This window comes from Chelon labrosus (genome assembly GCF_963514085.1).
Source record: "Chelon labrosus genome assembly, chromosome: 3".
Taxonomy (NCBI): domain Eukaryota; kingdom Metazoa; phylum Chordata; class Actinopteri; order Mugiliformes; family Mugilidae; genus Chelon; species Chelon labrosus.
In genome coordinates, this window is record NC_140339.1 from 27,975,811 (window position 1) to 28,003,152 (window position 27,342).

General features: G+C 40.4%; 1 protein-coding gene across 1 annotated transcript in view; it reads left to right on the forward strand.

Moving 5' to 3' along the window:
* Positions 1-24,684, forward strand: part of efl1 (elongation factor like GTPase 1) — a 62,553-nt gene extending 37,869 nt beyond the window's left edge. The window contains exons 15-22 of the mRNA XM_084540946.1: positions 5,086-5,217; positions 6,280-6,427; positions 12,311-12,440; positions 12,906-13,032; positions 13,455-13,659; positions 14,491-14,996; positions 16,762-16,946; positions 24,040-24,684. Of these exons, the coding sequence (XP_084397072.1) occupies positions 5,086-5,217; positions 6,280-6,427; positions 12,311-12,440; positions 12,906-13,032; positions 13,455-13,659; positions 14,491-14,996; positions 16,762-16,946; positions 24,040-24,228 (1,622 nt within the window). The 3' untranslated portion in view covers positions 24,229-24,684. The remainder of the gene's footprint in view (positions 1-5,085; positions 5,218-6,279; positions 6,428-12,310; positions 12,441-12,905; positions 13,033-13,454; positions 13,660-14,490; positions 14,997-16,761; positions 16,947-24,039) is intronic.
* The last annotated feature ends 2,658 nt before the right edge of the window (positions 24,685-27,342 follow it).

Below are 27,342 nucleotides of genomic sequence, written 5' to 3' on the forward strand. Positions count from 1 at the left end.
ATTTAACAATTTCCAGTCCCACATCATATTTATTGCCTTTCCATCTGCCATTTTTCCACAGATACAGCACTTCTTACAATGTTTTTTTCTTTTTTTTTCTCGGGTGACAAAAAGTAGAACTTAATTCATGCCATACGTCTGGCTCTGTAATGTTCCCTGAGACTTACAGTCAGGCTTCCTCCATCACATCCACAAATAACGCACGCAAGTTTGTTCTGCTTCTTCATTTCTCTTGAGAATCAATGATGAGGAAATGAGGAAATCAAATACAATGGAATCAAGGAAAAGAAATCTGTACTCTCCCCGTGTGTGTGTGTGTGTGTGTGTGTGTGGGTGTGTGTGTGTGTGTGTGTGTGTGGGTGTGGGTGTGGGTGGGGGTGGGGATGGGGTAATTACGAAATCACATGATGTCCTTAGGTAAAACTAGTCCCGTGTGAATAGGGCTTTTGATTGATTTTGCTAATGGGTGAAATTAGCCCTCACTAGCAACGTGTTGCGGTGTATTCCAGATAGTCCCTGCATACTGCTGAACATCTGTTATACTGTGTAGATGTTGTCCTTGTCTATGTCCAGGCACTCTTCCACCTCCACATTAATCTTGCATAGAATCAGGTCAGACTTGGGGAAACTTGGGGTAAAAGTTGCCTGGCGATGCAGAGCTCTCCACACAGCTGCCTTTTCTCACCCTACATCACATAACCCGACCACTCAACACATTTGGTCTCAGAAGCCACCAAGAATATTATCTTAGTGGAAAAAACTGTTGAATTGGAAGATGTGTGTGAGGGAAAGAGGACCAGATTTGAAGAACTGGTCATCAACTTCCAGACGCAGGGCTGAAACTCAAAATACATGCCCACTGAGGTTAGGTGCAGAGCGTTGGTGGGGCAAATCACTCTACAAAGCCTAGATCTATCAAGAACATCTCACTGAATTAGCAGAGAGATCCTAGTGATGACTCAGAGAGACCCATGGGAGAGTTAAAGGGTTACCAGCACACAAACTGTTCCCTGACCAACAGCATCTGAATCACCTAGGAGGCATCCTTGCCATTTAATTGCCTCCAAACACTCTGAGGCACGGTGAATATCTGTTTTAAAGTGTGTAGTGTACCAAATTACTTCTTCCAAAGAACGAGAAAATGTATTTATAGTTTCAGGGAAAGCAACTGTTCAGTATGGAATATGAATATGAATCTCTGTTTTCCTTAATACGTCCTCACAATTTTCATTACACATCCGCTACCTTATTCATTTCTGTGTGCTGATGGAGAATGAGAGAAAAAAAAAAACCTTTATGTAACCAGAGCGCAGCCAACTTTCTTTGTGGTTGAAGGAAATGTCTTTAGGCTTGAATCATCCTGAGCTCTGCAGTCAGACATAACCAGGCCTGGTCCCCTGTGTGTGTGTAGTTGTGTGCTTTCAAGCATTTTTGTCTTTCTTCAAGTTTGGTCAGTTAAAAGTAGTTACTAATCAGTCTTTCCCGTTGGATACCAGATGCATAAAAGTCCTGATTGTGACAAAAGTCTAATAAATTCTTAAATTAAGGACTTCATTTAATCATGTTGCTCAGTAGGTAGAGTGGGTTGTCCACGAACCACAGGGTTAGTGGTATGATCCCCGGAACATGCCACATGCCAAGGTTTCTTTGACAACTGAACCCTGAGTTTCTGCCAGTACTTGGCACTGGTGTGTGAATGTGTGTGTGCTTGTGTGAGCGAATGGGTAATGCACTCTGAGTACCAGTAGGTAGAAAAGTGCTATATAAATACGAGACCATTGAAGGCCTTTCAGAATAGTTTGAATAGAATTCAGAATAAGTGTTAGAAAATCTTAAATTTAGTTTTGTAGTTTCTCTGCATGACAGCTTTTTTTTTTTTGTTCAGTCCACATTAATAGTGGCTCATTTAACAGCTGAAAGAAGAATGTAATTGTCATCTTTACTTTTTCATATTAATGTGGTGTGATGGAACTTGAATGGAATTTTGTTTCCTACGACCTGCAGAAACTGCATACGTTGAATTCTAGTTAAACCATTATTACTTTAGTGAACTTCTGTTACAGTCCAATAAGTGTTATGCAATTTTCTGCATCACAGCTTGTTAGCGGTCAGTCTTTGGTTGCAAATGGAAGGATTGTGGGTAATGTGAAATATTATATCTGCTCCATTATTTTAGAGTATCTAATCTAAAGTATATGTTGCACACACAATGGCATAGCCAGAAACACAGTGTGCAGAGGCAATTGATAATTATGCCAAACAGTAAGATAAGACCGCCTTTATTGTCGTTGTGCAGTCACCTTTCCAACAAAATTGGAATAGCCATAACTGAAGGTGTATTGCGATAACTGTCGCTGCACACAACATCATGTGGACCACAGTGATTGTTAAACACATCAGATATAAGAGCTGTACAAGAAACACTATTTATTGTACTGCTAATGAATTTATCATATTGGATTTAGCAATCAGCAGCAGGAGCCTGTGCAGTTCATCTACAGGAATATTAAACATAAGGCTGTTGAGATATGGCATTATATGGACAATTATATGTAAGATTAAAAAGTATCAGTGAATAAATCTAATTTATGGTTAACATTATAGTTAATTAACAGTTGACTTTCAATATAACTTTGCTATCTAGCACTTATAAAATTTAGCTAGTTCACGTTGCGTCTGGAGTCTTTTCCTCCGGGTTTTGAACAACTCTCTTTAAATAATTGCAGATCTCGATGGTCTAAAAAATCAAGAGCACAAACATCGGGTTTTAAAAAGTGGCAGTGAGGTACATTTTTATTGGTGATGGCATAACACAAATAGCTTCTCATGCTACGTGGGTTGGCCGTGCCGTTTTCTCCATCAGGTTAAATTACAAAGCAGGCGAGCGACCGGTGTGTTTGGAGGGTCTGGGGGGAGGCAGCTTTGGGGAGGAGAGAGAGAGGGAGAGATGCTTTCAGGAGCAATAGGAAAAACAAACACAAGGTGTTTAAACGTGCAAAAATACGTCCAATTCGTTATGAGACCATGGCGTAGCAAATTAGACCCTGTCAGCTGCCATAGTGTTAACATTGTATGGGAAATACTGACTGTAGTACTTCTGTTGTTTTTCAGTACATATCCTGCATGTCACAGTAGTATGGGCTTCATCTTTAGTGAAGTATTTCCACACACTTGATGAACCGCTGCTAGTTTGCTGCAATGACCCGCTGGGCTCCTCGCCTGTCTTCTCAGATGAGTCTATGCTGTTGTTGTCACGTGATCAGTGACTAGTTGACTTGATGCTTAAAGCGTCATGGCACAGGAGAGAAGTCAACAAACTGAGCAGTCGACTAATTTGTACAACTCCTTACTCCTAGATCTTCCAGCACAGTTTGGGAACCATTCATTTAACCATCAGAGATTAAAGAGGGCCTGAGCTGACACCCTGCCATTTCCGTTGGTCGGCATGGTTTGGTCAGGAGGAGCAGGCCAAGAATGGTCCTGTAGTTCACTCAAGTATTAAGTGTCAGGTCCAGGGCCCACTGGTGAATAATAGACAGGCATGGTGTGATTTGTCACAGAGACAGTACAAGACAAGATTTGACAGTAGACATTGTGGTGTTACAGTGCGTCACTGAACACTGAACACTTACATGAATGTGTCCTTCACTCAAGGCTGAACGCTGTTTTTGTAGTTGCCTCAAAGTCTTACCTTGGTTAAGGTGATGGTTAAGATATAAAATATAATTTACTGTGGTTATGTTTTTAAACAGAGTAATGCCTTCTGAAACTATGTTGAGTAAACACACTTATAATTACTATGAACTAATGTGACTTACTGTAAATACTAACTGGATGGTTTTTCAAGGGCAGGCTTTTTGAAAGCATTCATTGTGTACATCTTTAATGGCGTGTAATTTAGTTGTTATTGTATGTATTACATGATGTCAGTAACCCCATTTATCACAAACTACGTGACTTTGCTATGACAGCATTGATGGAAGTCTGCTTTTGCTCTGGAGGAATGTGTGAAAATAATACTCACCCAGGTATTCTTGATCAGTCTTATTATCATACTGACTAAATGTCATGCCCAGAACTGTAAATTTGTTGCTAGGAAACTGTGCTTTGTTGATTTCAACCAAGAGTTTAAGTAAAACATTCACACAATACAGAAAACAGTTAAAACTAAAACTGTTTATACAAAGTTCTTATATGTTTGTAGCTTAACGTCTGTTAATACTGTATGAAGTCTTCATTATATGTTCACATATCTTCATATGTTTTAGAACAGTGTGGATTTATTTATTGTGCTCTCACACAACCTGTCAACCAATGAGAGAAATACACTCACTTCCCAGCTCAGGTACACTAGTGAAAACAAATGCATTGAAACGTAACTGAATCCTTCATGTCTGTTCTAGTGTTCAGTTTATGTTGGAACGGTGTTAGAAAGGTAGTAATTTAACTGGATGATCATTGTGGAGGATGTGGTTTGTGATGCTGTTAAACTGGATTAAATAAATCACTGTGTTTCTGTTATTTAGCCTGGCTCACTGACTCAGATGGGGTTGTCACATTAATAGAAAAGTATGTCGGTACGACACAATACAAATCAATAGTACTGCAAACCACAGCCTCTAAAATGAGAACAAAGTTCAATCAATAGCAGTTCTTTTAAACTAATGCTGAATACCATAACCTTCATGAAGCTAATATTTAGTGCATTACTGTTACATTAGAATGCATTAGTGTACTAAAAACCTTCTCATCATAAGCACAAAGTTGACCAACAGTTCAGGCATTTTATTCAGATAGACTGAATATCATAAAGTTCAGTATCAATGAATAAACAATGTTAACAAACCTGCACAGGTAATGCTCCAGTTTAAACTAACAGTTAATTTAAAAGAAAGGTTATATTTGCTTGGTACCAAATAGCAAAGTTTGGTTTAATTTCAGATGCTCTAAGGCTTGACAGCAGCTACAGTAAAAGAAAGGGACTCTTTCTTTTCTCCAAGTTAATATCTTTCCAACACTGGTCATACCATAACCCTAATGTTGTTTTTTGTTGTGTGTTGATGTTGTTCTTCTATCCTCATTCAGGTATCGGAGGGCTGGAGGACTATGTCTTGAAGTCAGCCACCCTGTCAACTGCTCCTGCATGCCCACCCTTCAGCCCCCTCAACTTTGAGGCCACGCCTATTGTACGAGTCGCCATAGAACCCAAACATCCAAGTAGGTCTTAGAAGGCAACCTCACACCTAATCTGTTCATGAATCTTACTATTTTATTTTTATTTTTTTACCTTAATGTAACCAAAACTACCCTAATGCAGGGTAATTTTGGTTTTTAAACAGTTCAGTGGAAAGTGTGTTTCTGTTACACTCTTGTACACACACCTATTGCAGAGCTACAGTATGTGTTAAGGGATCTCTTGCGCTGACCATGAGTCCTGTGTGATATCAGACAAATATTCTGAGAGAAGAGCAGCATTAATGTTTGAAAGCAGTCGCTCCATTTTAAGCATGACAGCAGCCTATCGTACTGCATTAACGGGAGTGGTGTATAGACAATTGCGCACTAGCACATTAGGATATTCAAATATAAAAACTGTAACATAAGCAGAATAAAATTTTTATCTGTTCCCAATCAACAGATTTTGTAAAGTTTAACAGTGACCTCCAACGGCCATTCCTTAGTGCGATTCTCTCAACCAGCACTCACAGGGAACAGGAAAATACACCTTAACTGGCAGAATGCTTCATTCTCTGGCAGAGCACACAGCAGCCTGAACAAGAAGCCAGTGATTGTCAAGACAGGCTTTTAACTGAAAACTTCCCTCTGTATGACACAGTCACACACAGATGAAACTTTTCACATCATAAAAAAGTCCTTTGTGTAAACATTGTCCCAAAGTCTGCGCCAGCTCTACTGAAAATATTGAAACCTACAGGCTGACTAAGGCTTTGAACCTGTCCCTACTGATAAAACAATCATCTGTATTAAAGTTGTTTTTACGCCTTTAGGAGTTCAGCACGAAGCCAATTGTTAATATGACGTTAAACAATGCGCTGAGATGTCTCCATCTGTTTCGGACACCAAAATTCCTCCGCTGCTCCCAACTTCCACCCTTGCATATTCACTGACTCAGAACGTACAACACTGGCTTCACATATACAGGCCAACATTCATTTTACTCAAGGTGCACTGGTACCACTTTTCTCAAGCTGTCAATGTTATGGCCGACAAACTGTTAGTAACAAATCAATTCATGGATTTCCTCCTTGTTTGTATTAGACGAGATGCCAAAGCTGGTGCACGGGATGCGTTTGTTGAACCAAGCAGACCCCTGTGCTGAGGTTCTGATCCAGGAGACGGGGGAACATGTTCTGGTCACTGCTGGTGAGGTTCATCTGCAGCGCTGCCTGGACGACCTCAGAGAACGGTCAGTGTGTGCGTCACATCTCCAAGCGTATGTATGTGTGTGCCTGTGTGCTTTTGCAGATGTGCTGTCTGTTTTCCTTGCATTCCATTTTCATACATCTCCATATATGACTGATTCATAGTCTTCAAGTTGTATTGATCGTCTCTGTGTGCTTGTCTTAATTTGTGGGCTCTTGTGTAGTGACTGCGTGTATGTGGATCTTCAGTGCAGGTTGAATATAGTGTGTTTTCATATGCTGAGTGACTCAAATCTGAGAGCCAGGGCTGATCTGTTTCCAATTTCAGAACCATTATTATCTGGCTATCATTACATTACTGGCTGAAAGCTGCCAGCCTCCTAAGAAGAGCAACGTGAGGTCATTGACCGGCAGATCGAGGGGAGAATTGGGTTTGGTCCTAGTTTCACTGCTGTGCTCTTACGTGACCAGAAAGATTCAACTAAGTGATCAAGTTTAGAGAAAGGGTTTTCCAGAAAAGCCTGAAGCTTCATTTGAGAAAACACTCCATGTGACATTTACGGAATATTGTACACTGCCCAGTATACACACTTAACATTGGGTATCAAGAAGTTTGCATTGGAAATATTTGTTTTAGTTGACTGGGAGTTAATGAAATCTATTCTATCTAGCTGCTTTTGGAGATACATATTACAGTACAGACAGAAAACCAGGCACTGAATGAAACCTGAGCCTTGTTACATTCACTGGAAACACTTCTGAATAGATGAACTCTAACTTAGTCTTAAGATTAACTCGTAATCCTAGAGATTCACTTACTTTTGCACTGCCCAGATATGTAATATTGGGTAATTTTCCTGAATAAACAAATATACAAGTATCATATTCTTCATATTCTCTTTATCTACCTTCAGTGAAAATCTGATGATGTTTTATGCAGAAATGTAGAAATTCAGAGGGGCACAAATACTTGTATGTTAAAAAAATTTACACAACAGAAATCTGCTGACTTAGCTTTTTAGGCCGCAGTGTATGTGTTTATTCTGTTGTCTGATATGACAGCAGCTGCTGGTACATTTTGTCGAGTGTAAATAAGAATCTTGTAAAAGGGTACGTAAACATGTAGTTTGGGTCTTGTGTACATGATAGAATGCTGAAAAACTAGGGCTAAATATGTATGGCCCAGCCATCATCACCACAGTCTGGTGATTCAACACGCATGAATGAATAAATAGCTCTTTTCCTGTATTGCAGTGGAGAGTTACTGTCTTAACACAAGAAAACAATTAGACTGCTTCAACATAAACCTGTTAAGCTGTATGGCTTAGATCAGAGATATTATTCTGTGGCTTGTGCTAAAGTATTGTTGTCATATCATGTGTTAGTCTGCTAGTTGAGATTTAAAGTACATTGTGGAGGTTACTGTCAGTTCTATTGGACACTCTGTCAGTGAAACAGAAAACGTTTTAAAATGGAGCTAAATCACCATATTTGGTCGTTTGGTGTAAAAGCCATTGACAGATCATCTTTTAAGTTGATCTTTTAGCGAACAGTTGCTTATGAACACCATCTGTTCCATATCACGCACATAGAGAGGCACAGAGACAGATGAAGTGAAGGTAACGCTGCTGGAGCTGGTGACAGCTCCTTATGTTAAATACTTAGAGTTTGTCAAGAATTCTTTGCGGGCAATAAGTGCCTGCAGGCTGGAAACCAGAGACATCAGCAACCATCAAGTGCCAGTTCATTAGGTACATGAGTGGAAAGAAATGCATTCTAATATCAGTCTCGTAATAAATCCTAGCATTATGGAGGTTATGGTATTCAGCATTTGTTTCAAATAACTGAGAGAGCTGTTGATTCCACTGTGTTCTCATTTTAGAGGCTGTGGTTTGTAGTACTATTTACTTGTACTGTGTTGTGTCAACGCATGTTTTTATTATTTTGGCAACCCCATTTGAGTCAGGGGGCTTGTCTAAAAAAAGAAACATTTTGGTGTTTATTTCAGTTCAGTTTAATGGCACCATAAAATATATCTTCCAAAATGATCATCCAGTTGAATTACCCCCCTTCTGACGCTGTTTCAACATAAACTGAACATTAGAACAGTCGAGAACGATTTATAGCAGGGTGGTTACATTCAAAGTATTAGTCCTCACCAATGTTCCCTCTAAGCTGCGCGCTTGCGCAATCGCGCACTGCTCGCACGTTCTCCGCGCACAAGAAAATCTATGCAGCGCATAAAAAAATCCAACATGAACTGTAAATAAATTAAACAAGTAAATTATTTGTTTATGTACCATTTTGCAATGTAACTCAGTGAGTGACAGCTGTCCAGCCAATGGTATGATGCGGTTCACTTACGCTGCCAATCATGACAGTACGTGCCCCCCCATATCCACCGCGGCGCCGGTGTTTTGCAGGTTAGCTAACAGTGCGGCGGAGTTAAGGCAGTGGCGCATCCACTCACCAAGACAAAGTAAAAATTAAATGTGGTTCTTTTAAGATGGAATGGCTGTCGGAGTGTGTGCAAACAAAGAACCAGCGGTGACACTGGGTAAGATTTTTCTTTTTCGAGAGAGAAAGGTCTGCTCTGCAAAACTTGGGGTTGCCAACAGTCCCTTGAAAAACAGAATCGTTCCGTATTTAGAAACAAAAGTACGCGTCCCGTATTGAGCTGAAACAGGACGCACTTTGTCCCGTATTACCGTGAGAATCAAAAGTAGCGTGTAAAATGTCAATGTAATTAATGAGTAACAAGGCGCTTTATAGGAACATTTACGGTAAACTGTGACCAATAAGCTGACAGCGGGAATCCTGCTCATCTCATTGGTCGAGGTACTGTTGCTTGTGAAGAAGATACCAGAAGACAACAAAGCTACAACTTTTCCTCAAACTTTCTGTTTGAACTTTTCTTATTGCGCTATTACAAGAGGAATGTTCTGCTTTCTATTGTTTTATATTCATTTATACAGTTAGACTTAGACTTCTTTAATGTCCATAAAACTTACATAAAATGGAAAATTGTCTTTGACAGTGGCATAAAGACATACAAGCAACACACACACATCACAGACAGCACTATGCGCAATAAATAGATGAATATAATATATAGGTAAAAAATTACTGCTATAATGGGATTCTTTTGATAAACTATGTAACTTGCTATGATCTCAGGTTTTGGACAGGTGTGATACTGGTGTGTGGCCCCAGCGTGCACGTGTGATGTTGCTCACAGTGGTCCACAGTGTACTCACAGAGTTTTTGTGTATGCCCAGACACATGAAAAATTAGAGGGAACATTGGTCCTCACTTGTGTAAAACATGGCAAGTGAGTGTATACACCGGATATCTAGTCTGGTCTTGACATTTATGAATGGTCCGTGCATTTTTTTTGCATGTATAAAGAGCAAAATACTACACCTAACAATATGGTATAGTCTAACACAAATGTACACACTACAGCCTACAAAAGGGTCACAGGTTTGAGTCAAGACCTTCATGACTCTCTGTATATTAGTGATAAATTGTCACAAATGAAAATATGCTACAAATACTAATTTACTAGCAGCAGAGGGTGCAGTGTTCCTCGAGTTAATTGGTTCATTTGCCGTCTGAGGCATGATCGTAAGTCTCTGTCAGTGTTAGTAAAATGGATTAGGATTCCACTTTGCTGTCTGCCGCACTGTATCTGAGGGATTCCCACTAGAGAAATGAGGCCATGTGTAGTGCTGCAGCTATGTTTAGAGCCTGGCCAGACAATTTGGAACAAAGAGGGGAAAGGAGGACAGAGACTGGCTGGGTGGCTGGCTACTTAGCTCAACGCTAGTCTGATTGGCTGTATGGGTGGTTGGTGGCTAGCTGTAGTATATCATCGCATTATGTTGGGCTTTTTTGGCTCATTGGCTGGTGGTGTGACTTAATGTCACGCTTATTGGGTGTCTGACCGACTAGACTGTTCAATTCACTCGGTGGCGATTTAGGTGACTGGCTGGCACTTCATGCTGGCCGATGTCAGTCTGAGCCCTTTGTGACATCATTGGCAAGCAGCCTGACCTTCACAGTGTCGTGTCATAATGAGGTCACCTCTATCCTGCCACTTCAGCAAGCACAAGACTGTGACATCACAGCTTCATCATTCTGAGGGGATTATCTGTCTCTTGCGTGTGTGTGTAATTCTCTACTCTCACGCTCTCTCTATCCTCACAAGCTGCCCTGTTAATTAGTGCTCACATATGCAATTGATTTGTAATCCAGTCCATTTTGGAATATTCAATTTTCTGATCTGAAGAGTTAGCACACACTCAGTCGATTCCTGCATCATTTGAGAAAGCTCACAGTTTTACCTGTTTGCACACTGTATATTTGGTCACAAATTAGATCAATCTGTCAACTGGCAACAGATCAAATCTGAGCAAGTCTTCAGAACCAAAGTAATTTGCTTGAAATGGCTGAAAGCTTGGATATGAACTGTAGATTGGATGGCTTAAAATTATTAAATGGGACGTATTTAAAATGATCACCTTTGACTTGTATTCATACACAGTACCTGCGTTTATTTGCATTTGCATAGAGTCACTGTACATTCTTCAGTACACTCAATTGTCATGGAAACTAAAAGTGTGTGGGCTCACTTCAACTCACCAATAATTAAGAGAGATAATATATGGGTAGTAGTAACTAGGAATACGAGGCATCACCACTTTCCTGTTAGCGGATGTAATGTAAATCTCTTGTTGTGTGTCTGTTTAAGTAATGCTGTCTCACCCTTGTATCTGCAGCACCCTAGTGCATATACAAATGCAGACATCTATTTTGAAATGACCCAGTGACCCCTGGGTCAGCCAGGAAGCGTCTGTGTTGCTCTGTAAAGCCTATAATACCAACAGGCAGCCTAATCAGTCAGTTTGTTACATCACCATATGGATAGCAAACCTGCTTGCACATACACACTCACTGCAAAAAAAATCATTTGTTTTGTATTTTCATTTTATAGTTAATATCAGTGAAATTTAAATGAAGTTAATAATAAAATAAGGTTGACATTGTTGTATTTTATCCTGATTTTGGCTGTCAGTCATGAGTCCACTGGTTGCTAAAGACATAAATCAGTGAAAGTGTCTCCCAGTTAGATTGAGTGAGTATTTCTTAATTAATTGCAGGCCATTTTAGAGTTTAATGATCATTACTAAAACAGGGGGAAACTGTGTGTTTCTTTATGACTTTTTCTGTATCAATCCAAATTGGATGCTCTTCAGCAGAATGTTGCAGATGTGTGTATAAAGATGGAATTTTAAGACAAAATGATTTATTTCTTTTTCATGGGATTTAGGCAAATTATCTTACGTCACTGTCAATTACTTTAGATCATAAAAACCTGCTGTTAAAACCTCTGTATATTGGGAATGGAATTTCAGAGATGTTGGACATCTTGAGCCTATTAATTTGAAATAATGAAAAAACTATTCGTCTAATATGAATTGCTTTATCATAATTGGTGAGTTATATAGTAAGATCAAGACCTTACAGTACTATGTTGTGCATCAATTCTGGATCTTTCGATGAAGGATGAGTCATAGATATCCGTCAAAAAAATTGTTATGGTTCATATTAATATTTACAGCCCTTCACGTGTGAAGCTGCAGTCTACATGCATCTCTTTTTGCTCTGGAACTGCCCATTCCCTTATTTTCTGAATGCCTCTCATAGCTCTTGCTGTTGCTAGAAACCTGTTAGCTAACCTAAACTCTTTCTAACTGATTTGAAACTTATAAAAGACGCTCTCCCTATGGACATATTCCTTTTATGGTTGGTATTTCTATTCTTAAATTGAAGTAATCCAGTCGAATATCAAAACTGGCATGTTGCTGGTTATTGGAGACCAATTAAAAAAAAAAAAAATTGTTTGTTTTAATTTGCTTTTAAAGGTTTGCTAAAATTGAGATCAGCGTGTCAAAGCCCATCATTCCATTCAGAGAAACAGTGATCCGTCCTCCAAAAGTGGATATGGTGAACGAGGATCTGGGTAAGCAACAGAAAGTTGCCATCATTCATCAGGTGAGTCATCCCCACAGTCATTACTTAGTAGGCATGGTTAACCAGTTAGTGAAAGCTGCTGGGTTTTCTGTCAAGCATTTTGTGTGTGTGGGCTATGCAGGGAAATGGTATGCAGGACTTTGTGGTCAGAACTCCACCAGAATTAAGTATATGACAGGGCTTTATTAGAAATCATTCATTGGGTTCATGGTCCTGATATACCACTGGAGTTTTGGCGACTTCTCATTTCATGCCCTTGGAAGAAGATGAAGTTGCGCTAGAATTAAAACTCCAGTTTACTTTACCAGTGTGGAATGATGAGGAGAATTGGAAAATCAGAATGAGTACTATTGCAATTGTAGATGTGTTGGATTTTCTGATATACTCATAATCACAGCAGTGTACTAAACACAAACATTTAAACTGAGTAATCATCTGTTAGTACAAATGATTAATATCCATATTTTCTCATGTGTGTGTTACTAGGTGAAAGAAGAGATCTCTCAAGGTCGTTTGTCTGACACCTTACATGTGGACCCCAGTGGTCTGGTTACACTCACCACTCCCAACAGACTGGCCTCTGTCAGCGTCCGTGCAATACCCCTACCACAGGGTAAGGCTAGGACACGCACCCAGCAGGTTATCTTTAAATTAAATAGGTTGTATGTTGTGTCTAGGACAATGTCTAAGGAGAAGAGCGTAAGGCGCAAAGAGTGCATCATACCAGTACGAACAATGTTGCACACTTTCTGTCAGTCGCAGGCATTTATAGGTTTGCAAGTTCGACACCTGACCAATCACTTATGAAGTGATTTGGATCCTTGTCATTAGAATTGAGAACCAGTTTGCTGTGTCGGGGGGACCAGGTTGAGAATGACTCAAATGACTTCTTAGTGAATACCAGATGTGATATGTAAAGCTAAGGTATCTTAAATGATGAAAACTGAAGTGAAACCTGAAGCCACAGAAGTCTGATGTGTCTTATAAACCGTGATGAAGCCATGACAATAATATGATTTGATCTTTTCTGGTCAGAGGTAACCTGTCTGTTGGAAAATAGCTCGGAGGTGATTCGGACTCTGGAGATGATAAACATGTCTCTAAAGGAGGGGAAAAGCCTGGACATCAGCCTCAGGACCCTGGAGGCCATCGCTGGACTGAAGGCCCAACTAGAGAGTCTGATGCAGGGGAGGAAATGGAGGAACGCTGTGGAACGTATCTGGGCCTTTGGGCCTCGCAGGTCGGACTGTAACTGCATTCTGCTGATAACCTAAAGAACAGAGACTAGCATTACCTCAAGGAACTTTATTATATATTACAGGCTGTTATTCCTAATTTTTATTATTAATAATTTATATACAGTATACACAATATATATACTAGTAGGTTGCTTTGCAGTTGATGGTGTTTTCAAACTCAACACTTCTTCCTTATTCACGTTTTCGTGATAAATTCAGGTGAAAAGATCGGTTCCTTTTTTTCCCTCCTTTTCTGTTATACATATATTTAGCACATTTCTTGTTACTCCATATCAAGTAATAATAGGTCTGCGTCCAAACAACATTACAACACTTAGCTGAAGCTAACCTGAGGTTTAACTAATATAATGTATTTTAAATGGCATTCTCTCATGCTTACACTTGCTATTATAAGTGCAGAGGTACATTCACACAGAGAGCATGGCACCATGCAGTGCAGTATGAGTACCTGAATAGTCCGCAGATAACAGTCAGAAAGCTCAAGCGCTTAAGTGGCTGCCATAATGTCTATGTAGTTGAAAGTTAGGAGGCACCAACCTAAGGTAACTGCTTAGTATATACGCTGTACAACAAGAAACAGGATTAATGAAGTATCTAATATGAGATGTGCTCTAAATTTCCCCAGGTTAAGTAGGTATCTATTCCTTAATCACAGACAAAAGGTGTTAAAACTAATGTCCTTAAATCCTTCCAGACGCTCAGATTGCATAATCATGATGGCAGAATTCAAATTTGCTTATCAGCATTTGTATTTCATACTGAATGTGAATCTGTTTTACTTATTGGAATAACCTGATGCTTCTTGTTTTCAGGTATGGTCCCAACATTCTGCTGAACAGCGTGGAGGCCTACCAGCGGCCCTCAGTGTGGCAGTGTCTGGTCCGGGAAGACACAGCTGGCGATGCCGGAGCTCTACGAGACTTTGACAACAGCATCGTCAGTGGCTTCCAGCTGGCATCTCTGTCAGGGCCCATGTGTGAAGAGCCCCTGATGGGAGTTTGTTTTTCCGTGGAGAGGTGGGACGTCCAGTCTTCAGCTCCACCACAACATCAGGACTCTTTGGAAGAGGGCTCCATTTCACCTGACGGCAAAGCGGAGGGAAACAGTGGGGAGTTTGCACAGGAGGAGGGCCTGGCTGCAGGGCCGATCCAGGCCGGACGTCGGCCAGAGGCGTCCTCTGCAGACTGCTATGGGCCAGTCTCTGGGCAGCTGATCGCTGCCATGAAGGAGGCATGCCGTCACGCTTTCCAGGCTCAACCTCAGAGACTCATGGCTGCAATGTATACCTGTGAGATCATGGCCACTGCTGAGGTGCTGGGTAAGAGAACATTTTTCACACACTATTGCTGCATTAAGACAGTGGGCTTTGTAGGACAGCGTTTCCAGATGAAGTGGCATTTGCTGAAATGATGAAAAAAAAAAAATACATATTTTATCTTTTCCATCTAGTGGTATCTGCACTGAATCTAAGATGCACCATATTTATACATTTTAGCCAGGATCTTTGGGGTCTGGACCACTAGTTCAGCATAAGTGTTGTTTCCAGACCCTCACTGGTTCTTGACTCATTGCCTGGGGATCAATAAAATAATTAAAAAGTTGACTAGTTATTGGAAAAAAATATACTGACACCATAAAAGTAGGGCGGTGCGGTGGTGTAGTGGTTAGCACTGATGCCTCACAGCAAGACGTTACTCTGTGCAAAAGTTTCTGTGTATAGAGTTGTTCTCCCTGTGGTTCTGTGGGATTTCTCCAGGTACACCAGCTTCTTCCCACAGTCCAAAGACATACATGTTAGGTAGATAGATGTATAGATTGATGCTTTATTTATCCTATGGGAAATCCGGTGATTCTAAATTGGCCGTAGGTGTGGATGTGAATATGAATGGTTGTTTTTCGTTCTGTGCTCTACCCTGTGTAATGCCACTATGCAATGGAGCAGACACACCACTACTTAACTCTAGATTTGTGCCAGTGGAAATTGTGAAATTATGTCTTTTCAGTCAGCACATTTTTGCAAGTCATTATCTGGGCTTGCTAACTATCATAAAGCTGGTCCCAATGGAGAAATTCCTTAAATCCACTGTTGACAACATCAGGCGACCAAAGCTAAAATCAATCAGACTAAGAAATTATATTTTTGAGTTTGGCTTTATTGAGAGCAGTGATGGGAAACCACAGTGTGTAATCTGTCAGCAAAAACACAAAACAAAACATGAAACCAGTCTAGCTCTAAAACACCATTTGATGACATCATAACACCCAGAGCATGTGAGCACATTTTAAGAGGGTGAAGTCATAAGATAATATAAGATCAAATCTTTGAATCCTAGGTTCATTTTCTGTATTCTCACAAATATAAGGAAAAAAGAATAATGAATTAAAGACAATGATTGCAACCCCACCGCCACCACCGCAAACACACACAGCATGAGCTCACCAGGCGAGCCAGCAAAGCCCAGTATTGACTAATGCTTCACTCTAAAAGTCATTAAGAAGAATATGAGGCTTAAAATGCCATTTAACGTGTTGGTAAAACATACCTCCAGGCCGTTAGTAGCTGCGGCTTGTTGTGCAAAGAACTGCTTTGTCAGCTGAATCTGAACAGAGCAATTTAGTGGGGCATTTAGTGAGGTGAAAAATTCAAATATGGCCTCACTTTTGGTTCCGTCTGGTTGTTTAAGATGCACAAATATGTTAGCTGAATCTAACCTTGTCCACTTATAGCTACTTTACTGTACTGTAGTATATTTATTAAGGATAACATTCTGTTACTTTGTGAGTACTCAGCTACAACTGAGGGCTATGATTCTGAGTTCAGTGATAACAAATAAGTATTCCTTTTTATTGTTTTAATAGATAGATAATAATCTGTTAGATATATTTGTGTTTATTTACTGTATTTCTATATTTAAAGGCGATCAGAGTTAGTATAAATCATTTCTTGTACACCAAGAATTCATGTCAAAGCTACAGTGATGCCTGCGTGAAAAATTAGTGGATCAGGGTTAGGGTTACTGATATACAGTGATGATCATGATCAGATACCTCTAAATTATGTTGTCCCTTGTCTCTTCCATCAGGCCGAGTATACGGTGTACTGGGGAAGCGAGAGGGTCGAGTCCTCCTGGAAGAGATGAAGGAAGGGACGGACATGTTTATCATCAAGGCTGTTCTGCCTGTGGCTGAGAGCTTCGGATTTGCAGATGAGATCCGCAAGAGAACCAGCGGATTGGCCAGCCCACAGCTGGTCTTCAGCCACTGGGAGGTGATTATTATCACTCAATTATCATATTACACAACCCATTTAGTCCTGAAAGAACACAAAGAGAACCCAGTCAACCCAATGAAACCTGAAATATTATATTGTGTATTTGTTTATTCAGGCAAATGAACCAATATTACATATCTACAAGGTGCAAGAGTAAGTGTACCTCTAGGATTACAAGGCCAAATCAGAACCCCTCTGTTCAGAAGTGTTTCTAATCAATGCAAGACTCTGGTGTCATTCAGTGCTCTGCTTTGTTAAAAAAAAATATATATACCAGTGATTTGTCACAGTCTGATCTACACAATGCATGTTTGTAGAAGTATATGATGGCATGGACAAAGGAACTTTCTGAAGAGCTCAGAAAAATAGTTTCTGTTGCACATCTGTAAAAAGTTACAAAACACAAAACACCAGAGAGAGAGAGAGAGACTGGTAACTCCAATGAATTTATCTTCTGCAGTAACTCTCTGTCTTTCTTTCCTCATGCGAGCCAGTTTCATCATAGCGTTTGATGGTTGATTGCTTCCTGCCATAATACGGATTAGAATACCAGTGAAATAGGACTATTGACTGCAGAGATCTGTGTAACAACTCTACCTCTGCACAACACAACCGATGGTGTCAAACACATTAAGAAGACAAGATATTCCACGAATTCACTCTTGACAAGGCGCACCTATTTACTGAAAACCATTGCAGGTGACTACCTCATGAAGCCTTCTGAGATAATGCCGAGAGTGTGAAAAGCTGTTATCAAAGCAAAAGCTGGCTACAGGATTCAGTATTCATCTACACTGTATATACACAAACATTCATACATAAAGACGTTGATGCACACACACGCTGTTGGAGTGTGACTGAGCTCGTTATGTGGGGCTGTAGGTCAGTGAGGCCGTCTAGTTAATGAGACGGTTCCTCGGGGGAGTTGGAATCAAAGCTGTAATAGACAGCATGCGCATTAGCCAATTATACCTGCCGCTTGGCTGGCTCGAGCCGCAGCGCCCAGTCTCAACGTCCCTGCAGGCCATATGGACAGTGTCAGTTGGGGTAATGGGTCAAGTTGTCTGCCAGCAGAAAGAGATGATTCTCCACTGTTGTGCAGCCACTTGCCAGACAGTATATTCTCACTGCAATGTGAATATTTTAAAAGTTTCACAGTTTTATATTGAATCCCACTTGTGATGTTTTAGTATGTATTATTCAATAAGAGCCGTATTGATAGAGTAAAGATGCTGAAGTGAGAAACCATGAGAGAATACTAGTATTATCTGCTTAAAGTTGATTATTATGTGATGCAAGTCAAGTCGCTGATAACGTCACTAAACATAACGCAGTAGAAAATAATGCTTTGCAACACGGAAATCAATACTTGACCTGAATGCATATACACTACATACTGTCAGCTGCAGATATTATGTATAGCCTGTATAAAAACAGGCTACAACTCAGCACCATCAATAGCATTTAATAGTACTCCACAGCATGTTGTAAGATGGTATGATGTAGCCAGGTTTAAAAAAAAAAAACATGTGGTATGTCTGTGAAGCCTTCTCTGTACTGTAGCTAAAGGTCTAATAACTTTGACAATGAAATTCACCAGCAAATTGTTGATTAGCCACTGCCGCTCTGTTACTGCAGTGTGTTTGGTGAAGTTTATTGTTTATCGTTCCTATGCTAACGTTAGCAGATATCTTTTCAGATGAGTCTGCATTGCAGTAGTGCATTTGTTGAGTTCAGAACTTACATATCCTGCATGTCACGGCAGAATGGGCTTCATCTTTAGTGAAGTATTTCCACACACTTGATGAACCGCTGCTAGTTTGCTGCAGTGACACACTGGACCCCATCACCTGTCTTCTCAGAGGCGTCCGTGTTGTTATGGTCACGTGATCCGCGACTAGACGACTCGATGCTTAAAGCGTCCTGGCACAGAAGTAAAGTCGACTAATCCACTAGTCTGTACAATCATTACCAGCCCCTCGTAGCCTGTTACTGAGAGTCTTTGTATGGTTGGTGTTAACTTAATGAACTCAGTAACCCCCATGACTATACTTTCATCAATCAGAAAGATAATTCTGTAGCTAGAGTCATATGAAAAAAAGGTTGGCTTTGGTGACATAATTGAATAGGCAAACCATCGATTCCTTTTGAAATGGTGCCTTTAAATGGTCCAGATGATTCACCTTATAGTGGAATCATTTATTCATTTAATTTGTGAATGTTTTTATTTACTTATATTATGAACTAAACAATATGACATAAGTAATATTCAATCACAAGAAACAAGAAGAACAACAAAGGGGCAGCCCTTGTTAAAAGTGAAAACCTAATGAGAATCATTAACTGAGGAAAATATACAGGTTGAATTTTAAATTTTTGTTCAACATCCTAATATAATTAAAAATATCATGAGGACAGCATCATATATAGTCCTCATCAGTAACATGCACAGTCAGAGAGGGTCTCTGTTTTGGGCGATAGGAGATGGAGCACTAATATTGATTTTGCAATTTCGGCGTTTCCCATTGTTCAAAACTCAAATTAATCCAATGCATCACATGCACATATGGACTTCCAACAGAAGGACAGACAGTATCCACTGTCCTCTCTTGTCCTCTGTAAGTTAGTTAACATGGGTTAATTAGATCAATTTAGTATCATCCAGAGAACCTACAGTGTCCAGTATGCCCACTGTCCATAGACTTCTCTTCCAGCATCAATGTGATGTTTGTGGTTTTGACAGGGAACAACTAATGGATGGATCACTGTAACATTTGCTGCACACATTAATGATTGCCTCAGGATGAATGATATGAAATTCAGTCATCCTCTACCTCCAGTGGCATCATTAAGCCAAAATGTAATTTTGCCAAATATCTTTGGTTTGCGACCAAATACCAGCAACTCTTGTGACATTCTTCTGGCTTCTCTGTGCTCTTAATCCTCTACAGTCTCTAACAGGGCAGTTGTTTTCTGACATTCATACTTGTTGCATAGTTTGTTTCTTGAGTACAGAATAGTTTCATTAGTTGTCTTTTTATGAAGGAGTTGAAACTACAGCATCACGCCAAAAGGGCTAGATTGATATCCATTGCAATGCTGTAATAACTTTGGAAGGGAATCCCAACTCTTTATTAAAACAAGTATGACTGGCTAATACTTGGGAGCTGCTCGCATTATGACAGAGGAGCCTTTCCCAGCTCTACTCTAAACGGAGTCTGGATGCCTTTTTAAAGTTCAAGCTGTATAAAAGAGGACCTGCATCTGGTCCAAACATCACTTTCAATCTCTTCTAAATATCCGAGGTTATCTATATAACATCTGTCAAATACATGTAATGAAACCACATGCAGCCGCCATAGAGTCTGTAGATCATCTAATGGCCCTTCGTATGGCCATGCCCCACAAACACACTCGCATCAAGCGGGAACATTGTATTGCGGCCATTGTCTTTGCCTCATTAAAAGTTGTCTGTCTGATTTCATTTATGTGCAGATGCTCCCTCACAAAGAGATTGTCCTGCACCCCCCGTGGTCTCCAAGTCCTCTCGGCTTCAGAACTCTCCTGCTGCTTAGTGCTTATGTCAGCATTCCTCCTGACAGCAATTTGATATGGCCAGGATATTGGATTAACATATGAATGAGCACAGAGGCAGAGAGGGACGATTTTGAGCGATGCATTGTTGTGTAACTCGATGGTTAGTGGCTCCTGTGGGGACGTTTACATTAGATTTCCATCAGAATGGAGCTTTTGTTATGCTACAAACTGCAGAGTTGTGTGACTAAGTCCTAGATTTATCAGCCAAAGCTGTCAATACAGTTACAGTACAGTCAATACAGTTGATTCAGATAACAGATTTAATAACCGTGCTATAAATATCATTAATTTATTTTTGTTAAAATGTCCTAAAAATTATATTTCAAGTATCTTTGTTCATCTGCTTGCTGACTTCCTCCTCTCAGAGTAGGAACTAGAGAGGTTATATCTGAATTTTTTCTGACTTCCAATCCAAAATATGACACCCACTCGATACCTTGAAGGTCAGAAAGCATCCAGGGTTTGAACTCTCAAGTTGTTGTTTTTTTCACACAGCTTACAACTTGCAAAACTATGAATGCCTTCTGAGAAAGACCATCCAACAATGTGCAGCATTGACCCATTTGTACAATGATGCATCTCCCTGTTTCTATGATGGCCAGCCCTGCTGGGACATTATAAAGAATTTTCTTTTCCGATGTGGCAGAACAGCACATCGTACAAAACCAATATTTTCTAATGCTAAATACTAAATACTTTGTGATGTGTAGCTGATCATTAAGTGATTCGTTGTGCTCAAGTAAGAATTCAATACCTTTTAGAGTGTGTATGGATACAGTCCTAAATAATTAAGTACAACATAATCTGGCCTTTTAACTAATAGTTTATTCTTTTTTGCAACCGAAAGCAACTTTTAGCAATGCTTTCCTTGAGAGACTGTTTGAAAATGTGCATAATTATCCCCACATTTAAACCCCAAATTATAGAGCAAGCTGTAAAGTCTCTCTAACTCACTGAATGCGCACACGTTAAGTTATTATTCATTTATTTATCTCCGCCATGACCCTCGCAAAGCACGGATTATGCACAGAAAATGCTCTCCCTGCCAGTAAGCAGACTTTACTTATTTACGATGCTTCTCATTTTCTGGTGATCATTCAGAATAGCATAGTTGTGTGTTTTTACTGAATAAATGAGTCAAAACTCTGCTTATGCAAGAGGATGTTAGCTGAGTAAAGTTCGTCAGTGAGGCCAGGACACATTGTGTGTTCATACTTCCAAAAGAATTTAAGCCACATGTGGCCCAGAGGACTTCCAAATGTGATTCAACTTATTTTGAAATGCGTCCTCGATGCTGTTGGATATTCACACCTGCACTGGTCACTTGCTATTGGATCACTTAGGATGCATGTTAGTACAAGATCTAAACAGCCAGGGATTGACTACCTGTGCAGAGTGGAGAAAGCACTGCCAGGTTTAAAGTTCTGTCTTAGCCTTCCTCTCTTTCCTTTTTGTTATTGTTACACAACTACTTCTGCCACTTTTCCAAGTGTAACATTGTGATTATCATCTTAGAGATACTATCTAAAGTCGTGCGTCTGCTGACATTAATTCAGTCAGCCAGACACCACTTGACTGTTGTAGGATGCCCCATTCTTCTTCACCCCTCAGCGCATTCTATTGTGTGCTGAACATATGCTGCTCACATGTGATGTGTTGTCTCCTTCAGTCCGGCCGTTGTAGCAGCTCACTCTCAGCCATCTGTCCCAGTGTAAGCAGGGCCAGGTGCAGGACCCTGCTGCCTGTGTGTTGCTACTGTAATTGTTCTAATGTGTACGAGTGGGCGTGTGTGTATGTGTGTGTATGTGTGACGCTTGAATTTGCAGCGTTTGCTTAAGAGTTTGTCTGGACTGTCCATGCACACATAAAAATCAACATTCATGTTCATTTTGCACATATTTTGTGGGACTCTATGGTGTGTGTGTGTGTGTGTGTGTGATCCCAACTGTAATTTCTTCAGTTGATCCAATTATCTTTTTTGTAGCACATGAAGTGGCATTACTCAGATATGTACATGTTGAGCATGTTGTTGTGCTAAAAATCAGGAACAGAATAAATTCCTGACTTACTACAGGTAAGCTGTCAAAACAGCTGCTAACGATTGTGGAAGGATGTTTTGTGGCTTCTGATTGATGGCACGGATTGTTATCCTTTACATTGTCCGCTAGTAGCTGCCTTCGGCTGACCACTTTTGGCACTCTGGATTTGATCTCCCCATTGTCTGTTGCAACTCAAGTGGTGCAAAAGATGTTTGCAAATCTAGTTTAAGCAGTCAGAGCATCTGGATTAAGACACATTTCTGGTTTGGATCCAGTTTCCTAACATTGGTATTAACAAATCCTTAGTCTTTGGCCGTCTCTACTCCTCTGTCTAATCACAACATTGTACTGTAATCTGAAGATCATCCATCCGCACCTGGAGGAATGAGTCAACATTGTCAACTTTGTACATTGTTGAGCCTTTTCGTGCAAACACTCTGAAAGACTTCCACAATCCAGACACAAAGCCAAGAACTACCCTCACCTATTCCAGGAGGCCTGAGAACTGTTAATCAGTCTACCAAGCCATCCTGGACGTGCCAAGGGAGCTTATTGTAGTTTATCACTGGAAGAATGATTGGGGAGGGGTAAGGTGACCATGATCATACAAGGAGGACAGAGACCCTATGGATCAACTGGTCAGTCAGAGACAGACATGGTCATTGTTGTCCTCAAAATAGTGTTTGGGGTGAACAGATTTCTGCTTGGTTGTGTCGTGTGCAGACATTCCATACTGAGACTGGATGCTATAGGTGACACCAGTGACCCCATAACACAACTATGTCTTCACTTATTGAAACCCTCATTAAATTGGATGTTGGTCCAGGTCAAGCACGACACAAGTTCGGTTTGGGGTGAGATTGGTTCTGTTTGATAGTGTTGTCCTGTCGTAATTGTTTCCATACCACTCTTCTTGCTTGGGAGGTAGGAATGCATTTAAAGAGTGAGATAACATCATAGGATATGATTTCTTCATCTGGGTCCAGTTAGATTTTCCTGATCTTGTTAACAAAATGCTGACGGTTGGGATGTAGGTTATTATCAACTAAAGGAAAAAGGATGGTTGCCAGGTGTTTGGCACTGCTGTATATGACTGAGCCCATGTTGCTGGTGATTGTTCCGAGTGGGGCTCCTTCCTTGTATATTTTGAGAAATCCGTAAATAAACAAGGAGTGGTCTCCCTGGAGTCGGCCAATGGTCTTTTCTCCAGTTGTTGTATGTGGGCATCTCACTGAGAAGTTTGGTCACTTTGGTGTGGTTATCAGCTGTATTTAGAACCACTGTGCATGTTCCTTTCTCTGCCAGTAAGATAGTGATGTGCCGGTCTCTTTTTAGTACCACTACTGCCTTCCTATCCACCACAGAGAAGGCAGGGCTTTGGCACATGTAAGGGCAGCTGTTAATATTGGCAGATATTGAACGTTTCTGTCCCTCTCCTCCCCTCTTTGTCCCAGGTGATCAGCAGCGATCCATACTGGGTTCCCACCACAGAGGAAGAATACCTGCACTTTGGGGAGAAAGCCGACTCCGCCAACCAGGCCCTGAAATACATGAATGCTGTCCGCCGCCGCAAAGGCCTCTACGTGGAAGAGAAAATAGTCGAGCATGCAGAGAAGCAGAGGACACTCGGCAAGAACAAGTAGAGAACGCACACAGAAGATACCTCCTACAGACTGTGAGACAGTGGCATCCATCTTATCAGGACTCCAGGCACATACTGGAGAGCATGGAATGTGCTCTTCAATCAGTCATGTCATGTACACATGCAGCTCTGATTTCAAAGATGCTGTCGTTATGATTCACTTATAGCACATTGCATTTTTTGTGCAGCAGAATACATTTCGCTATAGACACATGTGAGTTTGATGGCTGAGGTGAATGATGCATATGTACTGAGAAAATTTAGCATCATAAAGTTAGTGAACTTTTTATAATAGATTCTCCTCTCTTCTTAATGAAAATATATGTTCATGCATAAAATGTGTGCGTGCAATAAATACTGACCAATAAGATGGCCCTTTCCAATTGTAAATGATAAATAAATGTGTGTTGGAATTTTTGCATGAGCCTTATTCTTAACTGCTTTACAGGTTTACTATTGTATGATATGGTTTTTATTGACTAAAGTAGATTACAATGGCATAAACATAATGTCAGTATACAGTGATTATTTTTGGTCTTACAGGTACTAAGAGTCAATATCAGGGAAGAAGTTGTAACTTTGAATTAAAAAAAAGTGATCAGATGAGTTTGGGCTTTCATCACTAGGATTTTATGAGTTTTTACCTTGTTAATATTTTCCTAATAATTATTACTGAACTATTAAAGACTCATAGAGGTACTCATAGAGACAACAAAGACATACGTCCAATTAATTTTGTATTATTAATAATTACAATTAATGCCAAAGTGTGAAGTTTTAAGCCTTTCCTTTTTTTTTTTTTTTGTTAAGTAATAGTAATATAAAGAATTTTTTGATTTCTTTTGTCTGTAAAATGGTGCTCTCCTTTCTGGGTAGGGTAGAGAATGCATTACACTCTTGCTTTTAAGGTGGCTGCTGGGCGGCTGTGGCTCAGTAGGTGGAGTGGGTTGTCCATGAACTAGAGGGTTAGCGCTTCAATCCCCGGGATGTGCTGCATGCCGAAGTGTCCTTGAGCAAGACACTGAACCCCCAGTTGCTCTACTGGTGTGTGAACGTGTGTGTAGATGTGCCTGTGACTGTAAAGCGCTTTGAGTACCAATAGGTAGAAATGCGCTAAATAAAAACAACATTTACCACCATTTACCAATTTGATGGTATTCAGTGGGGTAAGAATTATAACAATTTAGTACACTGCCCCCTGTGGTGACAGTCTAAACCTAGCCTAAAGAAATTTGTGTTTGGTAGATTATTTCTTTGTTGGAACAATGCTTCTTGGCAATGAATCTTATACCGTTATGAAGCCTGATTATTTCCCTTTTAAATGGTACCACATTTGTAAGGAACATGGATTTGTGGGATGAGCAGCAGAGCTGAGCATGTGGGTTGAGCCCATGAAACATTTGCCAAGTCTTCTCTGCCAATGCCAAATGGTTTTCTTTTGCTGTTGACTTTTGTTTGGTGTTGTTTGGTGGATTGGATGACTGAATTCTTAAGAAGCATGACATACAGTATATATATTTAACTATTTATTTATTTAACCAACAGGGGCCTTAGTAGCATTTGGAAAAGCCAAGAAAGTCTTGCGTCTTCTCCTCATGCTGATGACCAGGCTGGTCACACACTGCTGTGGGATGACAGCATATTCTTCAACCAGCATGTGTTGCAAGTCAAACAGTTTGGTTGTGGTGGTCACTCTGGCACAAACAGCACATCACAAGCAAGTGTTCAATAGGGTTGAGGTCTGGACTACTGGCAGGCTATTCCATCCTCTCCACTGCCAAATTTTTAGAGGTAGTTTCTGATAAACTTCCCTCTGTGGGGGCGAGCGTTGTCATCTTGGAGGATAGAGTTTGATTCCAGACTGTGGAGATATGGGACTGACACTGGTTGCAGCCTGCCTCTGTTCCTCAGTTATATTGAACTTGGCCTACAGTTTGCAGATGGTAGTAGGGCTTGCTCAAAATAATGCCACAGTTACCCTATCCAGATCAGTCAAACTTGGCATGCCGATTCTTGGAGCAGACATTAACTGACCGCTGTAGCAGGGCCAATGCTCAAACCTGATTGTCAGTGCCTGGCCTACCAGAAGCTCAAAACAAGAGTCAATAGCAGCAGCTAAAAAAAGCTGTTTGGCATTGCCAGAGAATATTTGGCAAATGTTTCATGGGTGCAACCCACATACTCAGCTCTGCTGCTCATCACACAAATGCACGATCCTTACAAATGTGGTACCATTTAAAAGGAAAGGCAAATAATCAGGCTTATAATGGTATAAGAAGTTGTTGAGAAGTTGCCTAAAGTCTGGAAAGATATTGTAGACATTATCAATCTGGCCTTCCTTTTCTTGAGGATTATTAATGGTTTCCACCTTGTTTTGAACTCTCTGTATATTCCCCCATGAAGTCTTCGCTTCATAGTAAACTTGGATGATGATATATCTAGTTTTTGAAAGCTCCTATGAACTCTTTGAATAAATAATGAACGAATATCCCACAGTAGTTGCAACTAAAGCTGAGTGTCTGCTCTTGAAGTCCACATAGATCAATAACAAATGATTAATAAACAGATAAAATGACGAAACATACAGTATATGGACCTAACTGAAAGATATCTCCCTAAACTGTAGAGCTATAAATAATGAGCTCACAAGTTGAGCAAGTTGAACTTCTCATGATTCTGAGTTTTATTTCACACCTCATTCTCATACCCTCCCCTTCACACTCGCTCCTCCTGACCCTCCCCATATACATACTTTTTAGTGCTGGACCGCTACTGCATCACCTTGTCAGTGCCAGCTTTGTATGGAACTTAGATATCCAATGGCCCCTCTCTTTCTGGGCTTCCTGCCTTTAAGTTGCTTTAGTTATTAACCCCAATTTTACAAGGCAAAGCGACTAAAAGTGTTTGTGCACTCACAGTAACAGCCAGACATGTAATTTCAGGGACAAGACACTGAACTCGAAGTTGCTCCTTTTGGCAGGCGAACACCGTAGTGCTTTGAGTACCACTACGGTAGAAAAGGGCCATACTGTATAAGTGCAGACCTTTTCCTAGAATGGTGAGAGTGATATTTTTCACCATTAAGGAGCTTCTTGTATTAAAAAGGTGACATCTG